The 14,462-nt window shown below is 36.5% G+C and overlaps 1 protein-coding gene across 1 annotated transcript in view; it reads right to left on the bottom strand.

Moving 5' to 3' along the window:
• The window catches only part of STK4 (serine/threonine kinase 4), a 90,093-nt gene that overhangs the window by 41,098 nt on the left and 34,533 nt on the right, over positions 1–14,462 (bottom strand). Inside the window, exon 10 of the mRNA XM_061127350.1 lies at positions 1,013–1,170. Within this exon, the coding sequence (XP_060983333.1) occupies positions 1,013–1,170 (158 nt within the window). The remainder of the gene's footprint in view (positions 1–1,012; positions 1,171–14,462) is intronic.

Here is a 14,462-nt window from a genome sequence, read left to right as displayed (position 1 = left end):
GATAAAAACAAAGGAATCTGGGTCCTAACATGGGTTCAGGGACTAATAGGTTAAGTAACTTCAGGTGAGTTATTCTGGTCCTCAGAAGATTGTTATCCTTAGCTGTATAAACTCTGACATTCCTGCTACTCTACAAAAGCAGAAACTATGTTGTGGAAGAATGACACCATTTCCTCTGGGCCAGTTAGTAAGACAGAAGAAAGCCAGGACTGGAAAGTCTCCCCAAGTCCAAACAGAATGCCCAAACTAAGCTCTTATAAACAACAACAAAACTATGATAGAATTGACAAATATAAAAACTAAGTAATCCTAAAGAGAAAATTCTAGAAAAGGAATGCAGACTCTTTAGCTTATTTTTTTCCACTTTTTTTTTTTTTAACTGACTCTACTCATTAAATCTCTGCAAACATTAGCAAGTGTCTGTGGTTGAGGGAGAATGTTCCACAGCAGAAAAAGGAAAAACACACCCAGTTTTTCATAGGAAACTTTGGAATGATTTAATATTCATCCTCAGACAAAATTCAGAATAATCCTCTCAGAGAGCCTAATATTAGGATAATGGTTAACCAAACAACAAAGACACAATAAAGCAGTACTAATTTCCCTGCGGTCTAATTCTTAAAAAAATCACAAGCCCAGATAGGCTATGAAAGACAGTGCATCTTCATCGGATGACTGAATATTTCTTTTACCGTTAACAATTTCAAACTCAACAAAAGAAAAATGGCAAGTGAGGAAATAATTATTAAAGCTGCTTTGGATGGTCACAAAAAAAGTGGATGCCACTAATTGGGGGTCCTCGGAACAGTTCAAATGTCAGTCAAAATGTTGTCTCAAGACCCTGGAGGCCCTCAGGCCAGGAGCTACTGCCAGGGGCATTTAGGGGAAGTGTGAGCTGCACAAGAAAATGCTCAAGCACTTTGCACTTTAAGAGAAATGATAGAATTGGATGTGTGATCTTTCAAACAGCTTTCCCCAGCAGACATGACCATCTGCTTCCAGCTCTACTTACGAATTCATAGTCTCCATCCTGGGGAACTTTCCAGTCTGAAGAGTTCTGCAGTGGACCAGGGACACTCTTGCCGAAGCTGTTGATCTGATTTTCCTTTTCTTTTTGTTCAAAGTATTCAAGGAACGACGGTCTGGCAGGCTGCATGGTCTCATCCCTTCCTGAAAACCAAGACAAATACAAGGTGAAATATACTATCTCAGATTTCAGACAAGTTTAGTAAATGGATCTGTCTCCAGGTGGGCTACTGTTACAGAATCAGTGGCTTTTTGGTAAGATAATCCTTTAATGTTCTAGTGAAAAGTATAGGAAAATGCACCCAAAAAATTCTCATTCATAATACATTCCATAGGATTTCAGAGGATTCATGGCCCTCTCTGGATCCCTTTTTCTAAACGGAAAGACTTGGTGATGCAATGACTCTGAGTCAGCTGCAAGTCATAGTTTTCGGAAGCCTGATAGCAAAGAGTTTTCTATAACATTTAGACTGAAAAGAGGCGCACAAGCCAAAATATTTATTAATTGTCTACATATATAATATGCTCCATAGGCATCAGAGTCAGGAAAGGGATGACACCACAGACTGATTGATTTCCCTTGGCAATCTCACGATCCAATTTGACGAATGAGAAAAACAGGTCTGAAAAAGAAAGTCCAAGTATGCCACAATCCGCTCCATGAAATATTATATAACTTTTAAAACACTGTTTACAAATGGCTTATGATAAAGTTAAGGAGGAAAAATAAGATACAATATTATATATACAGTACAATCTCAACTCGATAAAATTATATACATAGGAGAAAAAACATGACTAGAAAAAAATATGACTAAAATGTTACCGGGATTTATCTCTGATAGCAGGATTATAGGTGATTTTATTGAATTCTTTTAAATATTTTTTCCTTGATCCAAAGCTTTTTTAAATTTCTAATTGGAGGATAACTGCTTTACAATGCTGTGTTGGTTTCTGCCATCTAACAGTGAATCAGACATAACTGTACATATATCCCTCCCTCTCGAACCTACCTCCCACCCTCCACCCCATCCCACTCCTCGAGGTCATCACAGAGCACCGGGCTGAGCGCCCTGTGCTAACAGCAGCTTCCCACTAGCTATCTGTTTTACAAATGGGGATGTATACGTTCAGTGCTACTCTCCCAATTGGTCCCACCTTCTCCTTCTCCCGCTGTGTCCACAAATCCGTTATCTATGTCTGCATCTCTATCCCTGTGCTGCAAACAGGTTCCTCTGTACCGTTCTTCTAGATTCCATATACACGTGTTAATATATGATATTCGTTTTTCTCTTTCTGACTTACTTCACTATGTAAAGAAGATCGTATAGGATATTATTAGGATATATTATATATTATTATGATATATATTATTACGATATATATTATTATGATCCTATTATTAGGATCGTATTAGGATATAGAGTTGACTGTAAGAGTTACACATGCCCAGGAGATGGCAAGATCTTGTAAGACAGGTGGTCGGGGAAGACTGGTTGAAGGACTCAGGTTAGCAGTCCCACAGCAGGGCAGCTTACAGAGCAGAACCAGTGGTTATGTAACAGCAGTTATCACATGAGACCAGAATACAGCAGTTACTCACTAGAACTAGTAACAATCGCAGAAAGAGCAACTTTACCTGGAATGACTTAAAAACCTAGTTGACCGAAGGTACCTAGTTCACAGCAATCTAATCCTGGGAAGTACAGAAGCTTTTTTTTTTTTTTTTTTCCAGTACTCTGCATGTGGATTTATACTGCCTTTTCCCTCAGTAACCAGGAAAAAAGACTAAAGGTTCAGAGCTATAAGAAGTGAACAGGTAGGGGCCCAGAACATAAAGAACAGCACGTGTTTCTCTCCTAGCACCCTTGTTCCCTGCAGTCTCATTTCCTGACATCTGCTCAGTCCCAGTTTCAAGCCAGCATCCTGACTGTCTCTCAGATGTTTCTCTTACTTACCATCACCATTGCCAAGTTCAACAGCAGCCAATCCCAGATCTACCCACTTCCAGATGCTGCCAGTAGCTTACTTCACTGTTGCCCCCTCATTTATTAGGGATTAAACATGATATTTGCTAGGACCAGTCAATAATCGTGTTCAATGTCTGTTTTGTTATGTCTGTTCTAGGTATGATGTTTAAGTGCTTTTTACACTTATTTTTTAATTTTTTTACACACTTTTAAAGTTAAATTTAAGATATTATTTCATAATATAGTTCTGAAGGAACTGCAACAAAATAAAACTTGTAAAAATGGGGGTGTTTTGGATTTTCCAACAACTTAGGACATAAAGTCCTTTTGATCAGTCCTTTCCTATGGAGATCACCAAAGGAGAAGTTTGGCTCAGAGACAGCTCTGTAGCAAGTCTACCCATAATCCTACAAACAAAAATGGGTGTTTAGAGGGCCTCCTGGAACCGAGCAACTGTGGCATGCTATAGGTGGCTGACACAGGCAATACGCAGTGTACTTTTACACAAACTATCTTGGAACTTCTTTGGTGGTCCAGCGGTTAAGACTCGGTGCTCCTAATGCAGGGGGGATGGGTTTCTTCTCTGGTCAGGGGAACTAAGATTCTGTATGCCACACAGTGCAGCAAAAAACAAACCACCAAAAAAAAAAAAAAAAAAAAGGGACTGGTTCAGACCAGCTGAAGAGAATAGAATGACCAGAACAAGGCAGAAAGCCTAAATGTATATCAAACAACTGGACAGCTGTTTGGGGAAAGACTACATTGTAACCACACCTCCTATCTTCAGGAAAACTCCAAATGAAAAAGAGCTCTAATTATAAAAATGGAAATCATAAGTACTAGAAGAAAACATGTGTAAATGCAATGTATTTAAAACCTGGAAGCAGAGAGAAGCCTCGACAACATGGTTTTAGATGACACCTTTGGAAGTCAGTCAGCCCCAGCTGATCACTAAGTTTTTGAAGTGGTTTGTTACACAGCAAAAACTGACTGATACAGGATCTGAGATCTGTCTCCATCTCTTTCCATCACACCCCCCACACACCAAACTATACCTACAAGAGGAATTCCAGACTTTGGGAACTCAGGTTCAAATGCAACTAACACTGACTGAATGCTTTTCTAAGTTTCAGGCCCTTGACTTGATGCTTCCACAGGATGTTGCCATCCAAACTTCACGAACACCATGTAAATAAAGTAGGAGGGAAGATGATTTGCCCTTGTAGGCACCTACCAAGTGCTACACGATGTATTGTTTCCCTTTGTCCTCCCATCTTTTGAGAACCCAGATCGGAAAGATCCCCTGGAGAAGGAACTGGCAACCCACTCCAGTATTCATGCCTGGGAAATCCCATGGACAGAAGAGACCAGCGGGCTACAGTCCATGGGGTCAGAAGAGTCGGACACAACTTAGCAACTAAACCACCACCACCACTATCACTTCCACTTTCTAGATGAGAAATTTGCCTAAGTTATACAAGGATAGGATTTGAACCCTGATCATCAAGCTTCAAGGCTGCCTCTCATATTGCAAATGCTCTAAAATCAAAATGAAAATTCTTGACATGTCCGAACTGCCATTAGGCTGAGTGCAGAAAGACTGGGGGAATGGAATTTTCCCAGTAACATTATCTCTGGACTCTTCTTTCAGCACTCCTGAGGAGACCATCAGGCACGCTGGACAACAGCCTGACGACATTGAAAGGTGTCAGAGAACCGCTCCCCACTGACTAAAGACAATGCTGTCCCCAGGGCTTCTGCCAGCCGGTGGGCTTTGAGTTTCAACGTGAGCTGTGGTATTTTTCTCAGGTGTATCCCAGGAAATGAAGACGTTCCACTGAATGATAATACCAGAAACCTGAAGCCACTGGGAGAATGGACTCAATAGAAAAGTCAAACTCGGAAAATAGCCATGTCTTGCTCTGATTCTTTTATCTGATGCAAGGAAAGCCTGAATTCCTACATTATGACAGGCCTGTTTCTCTTTGTAAGCAGCACCTGGTAAGCTAAATGGACAATCTGTCAAAGTCCACAAAAGGGCAAATTCATAAGCAACTGTATCTTATATTTAGTTTTCTTTGAAAAAATGCTATGTAAAAGCAGAAGGAAACAACAATCCAAAAATCATCAGCTGATGAAGGAGTAAATAAAATGTGACAACGTCTATATATAGATACAATAGAGTATTATCTGTAGATAAAAAATAAATACAGACACATGGTACAACATAGAGGAACCCTGAAAACTGGATGCTGAATGCAAGGAGCCAGTCACAAAAAGTCACATTCTATGACTCTATTTATATGAAATGTTCAGAACAAGCAAATCTGCAGAGACAAAAAGTAGATTAGCAGTTGCCTAGGGTTATTGGGGCAGTGAGGATTGATGGATACAGAGTTTCTTTAGAGGGTGATCTAAATGTTCGAAAATTAGATTTTGAACAAAATCGGGTATATCCATACAAATGGAATATTATTCAGCTATGAAAAGGAATGAACTATTGATATATGCTACAACATTGACGAACCCTGAACACATAAACTCAGTGAAAGAAGCCAGATACCAAGGCTGCATTTTGCATGATTCCATTTATATAACATTTTCAGAATAGGCAAATCCTTAAGAGACAGAAAGCAGATCAATGGTTGCCTTGGGATGGGGGAAAAGGGTAACAAGAAGTGACTGCTAACAGGACATTGGTTCCAGGGGTAACAAAAATGTATGGAATTCAACAGTGGTTATGACTGCACAACCCTGCTAAAATATTCTTAAAAACCACAGAACTGTAACCTTAAAATGGTGGGTTTTATATGTGAATTATATCTCAATTAAAAAATAATAAATTAAAAAAATTGGACCATGGTGAGTCCATAAAAAATTAGTTCACTGAACTGTACATGTTAAATGAGTGAATTATATATCAATAACTCAATTAAAAGAACAGAAGGACCCCCTTTCCCTATTTACTTATATTTCTGGATTTATATGAACTATAACACAATGCCAAGGCACTCATAACTGGGAAGAAGCTTGACCAAAGACTGAGGCCCTTTTCCTTTGGAATGACCATCTATTAGACACTAAACTTCATGGCCTTCCATTTAAAATGTTCATTTTTAAGACTGTCACTAAGTAATCCACAATGGTCAATCTATTCTTTCCTTAATTTCTACAGTCACTCTTTTCTACCTGGTTTAAAATACAGAACTGGAGAAAGTCTCCATTTTCTTCTCTGTTTCGTGCATGAATATTTACAAGAAAACAAGTAATCTCTCACATGTTTTCTTCTAGCATGGAATAATATGCCTTATCATAGGGTTATTGTTTTGTTTTTTAATCTAACTTTCATTATCTGTGTGGTTTTTGGTTTCAAGACTGGGGCACCTAAGTGCTTTACATGTATTAACCCACCTAATGGCACAAGTTATTATCCAAGTTTCTGTATGTGGCCATAAATATTCCTTTGAATGTTCTTTGAAACCACTAAGAATTGCCAGAATGATTAAGTTACAAGGTTCCCTGGAGTCCAACCCAAATAACTCTTCTAGGAACCAGTTTTGGTAACTGCCTCTATGTAAACTGACTTCTGGGCAATGATGCTCTGGTTCTTTAAGTCTAGTATGCTACCACATACCTATTCAAAGAGATCTAAATCCAGATTTCAAGGTGTTACTGACTAGAACAACAGAGGCGGCTTACCCAAAAAGACACAAAAGGTTCACAGATGACAGTGATCCATACTCAATTATGGTTACTGCAACAATTTCCTAATTGGTCTTACTGTTCCTAGTCTTTTCAAACTCCGTATCATACAACTGAATCTCCTTTAAAAAAAAACCCTTTGCTATATCAGTTTTCTGATCGAAATGTCTTTGAACTACCTTATTACCAACAAGATCAAGTTCAAACTTCTTACTCTGGCATTCAAGGTCCTCCAATATCTGGGCAACACCCACACAGTTCAGCCAAACTGAATATTTAATGTGTAACATACCCCCTCCTTTCTGAGTCTGCACCTGCTTGGAATATCATCCTCCCCACCTCTCTGTATACCTAAGTTCTCACAAATCCTTTAACACTTCTCTGAATCACTTACCCAGTATTTGGCTTAACCTTACTACTTGCCTCTGCAAAGGTCCTACTTAACTAAGTGATATCAACATAAATACCACTATCAGAAGCACCCAGGGTAAAGCTCCAGATACAGAAGGAATTAGAAAGAACATTAAGAATACGGTAAGCACTCCATACATGTTAGACAACGATAATGACAAATGTCATCATCTCCTTTCAGTCTACAAATTCCTGGTTGACCGCAAACGTCTCATTTGGTTTTTTGTACACTACACAGTAAGGGCATATACTGAATACATAATAAATGTTATTTGGTTGGGATTAAATATTTCTTTTTAACAAATACTGGTTCCAAGCTGATATTTTTTAGAGCATAAACATTTAAGAGAATCATCTACTTTTTCTTTGGGACCCATTTAATTTGATCATAATGCATCTCAGTCTTCTTGCTGAACAAGGGTAAGCAGGTCGGAAAGCTTAGAGCACTAGGAAAATATATTCCCCTAACTGATCAAAACTGATTTATCAGCCTCTTAGACATAAGAGCCAAAGAATATCTTTTGGACTTTTCCCTTTGATCTTCATTATGACTACCCTCTTTTGGAAATCAGATTTTTTCCCCCCATGGCTATTCTTGGCTCTCCTTTCACCAACCTAACTCTAGTGGAGCAGCACCTTATCTTCCCCAAAATATAGACTGTGAGCCCATCAGCCACGTCACCCTGAGATCCAGTACTTTCATATCCTAATATGTGGTCTGGCAATGAGGGGTTTGAACGAATTTTCAGGCACCATGTGTCTGGGCTTTTTGGCTCATCCCACAAGAATCAAGAAGGTTTCCAAAGATAAAAGTGAGCCCGACATCTGGACATAATTAGAAAAACTGCACAAACAATTAGGATTTAGTCTCCGCTCTGGCAGAATGACCTTGAATTACTTGTGTAAAAATTATTTGTGAGAATGGTCTAAAGACCAAGATTTCTGCTCTTCTGTTGTGAATCCCACCCTAGAGGGAGCTTCTGATAAATGCTCAGTGAACGCCACAGATTATCTTTCAGGGATGGAAAAAAAATCAAGTGGGTAATAAATCCCACAGTATTAAGATAACCTTTTGAAACTTCAAAAAGGAAGGCTCACAAGGATCCAAAATCTAGCCTCTAAAATCTACAGTCTCATATTTTGAGGTACTACTTAACGGAGTCTCAAAACATCTGTTACCTTTTTGCCAAGGAATTAGAATTAATCTGTCTTTCTCTCCCCCTAGGTCTCCCCTCCTACCCTCCCTCCTCCACATTTTAAAAACATTACTGAAATTGACAAGTGACCTTTCTTTAGATCAGTCAGCTTCAAGTCAGGGTCATAGAAGTGGCACTTATAAAATACCATTAATACCAAGAGTAAAAACGAAAAAAACATGACTAGCAAGAGATAAGGAATTACAATGCAGAAAAGTAGCTCTGGTTGAAGGAATTTTCGAAGGTCCAACGAAAAAAAAAACACCATCATACACTAAAAAAAAAAAAACACAAAAACCCATTGTCATACCCTATCAAATATCATACTACTTACTCTTTTTAAGCTTTTCTATGCTAAGCATTTTAAATATGTATTTCTTACCATCTTAATCTGACAAAATAGGAACTTTTATGCTCCACTTTTTCAGACTAGGAAACTGAGGCTCCAAAAAGGAAGTAACTTGCCAAAGCTTGATAAAGTTTATAAGATTCTGAACAAAGTTTCAAACCAAAGATTCTGATTCCAAAAATTAATGTTCCCTCTACTACTCCTTTTTCTTTCTCCTACCCTTACTGAGAGATACGTTTCTAACCAAACTACATGTTTTAGCTTTTAGCTTTGGTACATACAAGCACACTAATGCTATCTGAAACTCTCATACGATGCTGTGCATGACAAAGATATATGGACTGTATTTTTGAGAATACAAATATTCTCTGATGATAGTTTTAAACAATCTGAAGGGATCTGAAATCAGACAGTAAGGTCACTGTAGTAAAGAAGCTTTAAAACAAATTCTGTAGTACTTTATGTCCTATTTACCATCCTTGCAAATATTAAAATCTGAGTCTGAGAGAATGAGACAGAGAAAACACAAGGGAGGCAGTGTTACAAAGTCCTCTCAAAAAACTGCAGGTGGAAAGAAAACAGGCTGTGAGTCAAGAATTCCATCTTATGTGGCTCTGAAATTAGCATCCGACGGATGGTGTTGAAATAAAATCATTTCAACAAGATCCTGACTTTGGTTTTAACATGAGCAAACTCACAACAATAGGTGCCTTCACAAGACCTAGGACTTTCTGGGAAACTATGAATACATAAAGTTTTTATCACATAATACTATCACAGCAGTTTACCCAAAACATAGTTCTGAGCTGCTCTAAGTTAATAATGCCATGATGCTTTAGAATTCCATTTCGGGACTTCCTTGGTGGTCCAATGGTTAAGATTTTGCCTTCCAATGCAGGGCATGTGGGTTCAATTCCTGGTCAGGGAGCTTAGTAAGGTCCCACATGCCGCACAAACAAAAAACCATAATGTAAAACAGAAGCAATAGTGTAACAAATTCAATAAAAAACTTTAAAAATGACCCACAGCAAAGACATCTTTAAAAAATAAAATAATATTTTGAAGAGATTAAAGAGCCTCTTAATACAGGTGAAAGAGGAGAGTGAAAAATCTGGCTTAAAACTCAACATTCAAGAAACTAAGATCATGGCATCCAGTCCCATCAATTCATGGCAAAACAGATGGGGAAAAAGTGGAAGCAGTGACAGATTTTACCTTCTTGTGGTCCAAAATCACTGCAGACGGTGACTGCAGCCATGAAATTAAAAGATGCTTGTTCCTTAGAAGAAAAGTTATGTCAAACCTAGACAGTGTATTAAAAAGCAGAGACATCACTTTCCCAACAAAGGTCCGTATAAGCAAAATTATGGTTTTTCCATGTACAGATGTAACAGGTGGACCATAAAGAAGGCTGAGCGCTGAAGAATTGATGCTTTCAAACTGTGGTGCAAGAGAAGACTCTTGAGAGTCCCTTGGACAGCAAAGAGATCAAACCAGTCAATCTTAAAAGAAATCAACCCTGAATATTCATTAGAAGGACTACTTTGGCCACCTGATGAGAAGAGCTGACTCACTGGAAAAGACCCTGATGCTGGAAAAGACTGAAGGCAGGAGGAGAAGAGGGCGACAGAGGATGAGATGGTTGGATGGCATTATTAACTCGATGGACATGAGTTTGAGCAAACTCCAGGAGATGGTGATGGACAGGGAAGCCTGGCGTGCTGCAGTTCATAGGGTCTCAAAGAGTCGGACACAACTTAGAGCCTGAACAACAACAACAAGAGATTAGAATGCAATTAGAAATTTAAGTTTCAAATGGAAACCATCCAGTCCCTCCCTTTAGTTCACTGAGTCTAGTTTAAAAGGTTTGCGTCAGTGGAAATAATCTTTTAATTCAGTGGTCCAAGTTCTGCCTAATCAATGGCCTAATCAGCCTGGAGATAAGAAGAGGAACAGGCCATCATGTATCTCTTGGGAATGCAGTGAGGACAAGAAAACCATTTATCATAGCCAATGAGTCTTGGAAGGGAGAACCACTGCGTGTCAAATCTTTAGCACATGAGGTACGTATTTTAAGGGGTCCTCCTTTGGCCTGTCATTTCCTCATCTGGGACAAAAGCATTAACTGCTAAACTACAAATTTATGCCAATCAGGCTCAAATTGCTCCAAGATTTTTTTGTTATCTCTGCCTCTGAAAAAAAATTTTTTTGTTATTTTCAAAGATACTCTAAAGTATCATTAAAGTATAACAACACAGTTTATGTGATAAAATATTTTTAATATGTTTTAAAAGCTTGGATTCTTTGTCTACTTCTTATATAGACGTAGAAATTCTCATTTGAGCTCCTAATTATAATATCCTATTTGATCATGATGAAGTAAAACAGAAGAAATTCTCTTCCTTTAAGAAAAGATGCTCGCTTGAGGATGAAATGGTGAAGCCGTTTTCCTGCATATTAAGACACACCAAAAAAAAACCCTCACATATAACAAAATTTCATTATCTTCATAGCACTACTAATGATCTTCAGTGCCCAATATATTACTTTGAATGACATATATTAATAATATAACTGAATCACTTTGCTGTACTGTATACTTGAAACTAACATGACACTGTAAAACACCTATACCTCAATTTAAAAAATGGACACTGTAATTTTTTTCAATTAAGAGGGCTGCTAATTTTTTTTTAAATTAACATTTTTATAAATCTGTGGGATATGCTTGATTTTCTGAAGCACATATTTCTATCAATATTAAAGACAGATGTAATACTTGAATCAGTAGAAACCAGCAACCTCTAGATATTATTTTATTAGGAAACTGTTAAGTGAAGCACTTTCCAACTTATATCTCAAATTAAGCCTCTTGAGATTTATTTCTAAAAACTGAAAATCATCAGTTAAAAATAATGTAGTTTTATGCTGATGTACCAGATGTACAAAACCTTCAAGGTTACAAAGACTATCCAGATAACCTTCACTCAGGCTCCTCAAATGTTAACATCTTATTACATTTGCATTCTCATCCTTCAGTCAACCTAGCTAGCTAGCTATAAAACCTTATCACAGTTGTGAGTCTTGATAACCCAAAACACCAAAGTCTTAGGTTTGAAGATCCTGGAAATAGGTGTCAAAAGGTAAGAAAGGCAAGCTTTTCACAATTTTTAACAAGATGCCCTAAATCACAGAAGCAATGAGGACAGAAGCCAAAGGCTTGCCTAGGGTGACTTTAGATAAGACACTGAACTTCTAACTTGAACTTCCTCATTATGTATGGCAGGAAGTTCATAACTGATAAACCCATATCTCAGGGAAGTTATGAGAGTCAAATATAAAAGGAACAATTCCCAGGAAGAGTTAACAATTCTAAATCTATATGCATCAGACAATGCAACCTCAAAATACAAAAGACCTCTCCCCAAAAAACATAAATCTCAAAATTAACAAAAATAAATAGACAAATCACAACGACAGAGTAACAATTTTAACATATCCCTCTCAGAAACCAAAAGATCAAATATCAAGGATTAGTTCTGAATAGCTATATTTGACGACAATTAGTAAGCTAAATCTACCAGATACATATAGATTCCTACAAGCAATTTGAAAACACACATTCTTTCTAAGGCACACAAACAACATTTAACAAAAACTACTGACATATTAGGTCAAATGTGTTCATTAGCTATAATTCTCTGAAATTGAAAATTTAAAGTAAGTAGTTTAAAAAATTCATACAATTTGGTTTTTAAAAAGCACTTCTGAATAATTCAAGAGTTAAAAAAGAAATATGTAATAAGCACAAAGCACCACAAACTGGGAAAAAATATTTCCAATGTCCCACATATAAAACCTGTAGGATGCAGAGAAAACTGAACTTCGAGAAAAAAGTATAATGTTAGCTGAATACAATAGTAAGCAAGAAAACTGAACAGCTGTGTTCAACCAAAAAAACTAACAATAAAATTACCAATTTTGATTTAAAAAGAAATCTCTTAAACTAGAAATAGACAACATCTTCTTTAACTTGATAATATACCAGATCCACTACAATGACTTAGTGGAAATTACTAGAAGAAATTTCTTTAAGATAAGGAATCAGACAAGAATGTCCACTACCACCTCTATTTTTAGAGGTCTTAGTAAGACAGAAAAATATATTAAGTATAAAAGATCAAAAGGAAAAACTAAGAATGCAATTCACAGACAATTAGATTGTCTTCATTTAAAAAAAGAACCTATTAGAACACATAAAATAATCTACAAAAATTAATTTAACAAAAAGATCTAAAATATCTTTATGGATATAATTATAAAGTTATCTAAGAATAGAAGATATAAGCCAAACGAGAAGATAAACTGTGTTCACGAATAGGAAGAATTAACATCATAAAGATGGCCATTCTGCCTAATTAATCTGGGTATTCAATGCAATTCAGTCAATATCCCAGAGGTATTTTACAAAATTTCATAGACTGATACTAAAATTGGCATGGAAGATTAACACAAATTTCAATAGTAACCTGTAATTGAAAAGAAAAACAAGAGAAGGAGAATTTATTTTTCATAGATAGGCAAGGAAGGCCTGAGAAGGTTAACAGGACCAAAGATCTGAAAGGAGGGAAAAGCAAATCTTGCACATGGAAGAAATAAAATTAGATGACTATAGCTCATATTGCAAATTTTTTAAAATATCTGATATATAAAAGTCTTAAATGTGGACAGTAAAACTTCATAACCTTTAGGAAAAAAAAAAAGGAGACAGTTTTTAAGACATTTGAGTAGCAAAGAATTTCTCTTAGTTTAAATATTGTTGGCACATGACATTATTTTAGTTTCAGTGTATTAAATAATGATTTGAAATTTGCATACATTATGAAATGATCACCATGCATTGTCCAGTAAACATCTTGATTACCAAAAGAGTAGGAGGAGTGATAAATTAGGAGTCTGGGATTAACATATACACACTACTACATATAAAACAGATAATCAACAAGGACCTACTATATACAGCACAGGGAACCTTACTCAATATTCTGTAGGAACCTACAGGAAAAGAATCTGAAAAAGAATGGATATATGCATAACTGAATCACTTTGCCATACACCTGAAACTAACACAACATTGTAAATCAACTATATGCCAATATAAAAATAAAATTTTTTAAAATACATTATTAAGAATTTCTTAAAGAAGGCACAAAAAAACGTATGGTATAAGAAAATTCTGACAAATGTGACTTCATGAAAACAAAAGTTGCTTTCTAAGAAAAGATCCTGAAAAATTAAAAGCACAAGTCACTAGCTGGGAAAAAATATTTACAATGCATATAACTGATGAAAAATTAGTATCCAACACACAAAGAACCACTGCAAACCAGTAACAAAAAAAGAAAGAAAAAAAAAAAAAGGACAACATCTACTCTCAAAGGAAGTATTGGATTTGTGAAGTCAATATAGAAATAAATTAGAGGAAAACTAAGGTGGCTACACAAGAAAAGATATAAACTGTCATTGTTAATGTTTATTATGATACATAAAATAACTTTTCCCAAGTCAGTTTCTGCAGAAGAATTTTAAGTTTTTAAAAAATATATATATATATTCAGTTACTTTGTTAGGGACACTTTGGCAGATGACAGTTTCAAAACTATATGCATGGTACCATGCTGCAGAAAGAACACCTCAGTTCTGGTTAAGGGCTACCGAGAAATCTGGGAAGAGAGGAAAAGTTTAAACTATTTTGAGACATTCTGACCGACTTTGGTCTTACTTGAACTTTGCCAAGTATGAGGTATT

Source organism: Dama dama, chromosome 23, assembly GCF_033118175.1.
Source record: "Dama dama isolate Ldn47 chromosome 23, ASM3311817v1, whole genome shotgun sequence".
In the NCBI taxonomy this organism is placed as follows: Eukaryota; Metazoa; Chordata; class Mammalia; order Artiodactyla; family Cervidae; genus Dama; species Dama dama.
The sequence above is the reverse complement of the archived record's forward strand: the minus strand, read 5'-3'. Positions and strand labels throughout refer to the sequence as shown.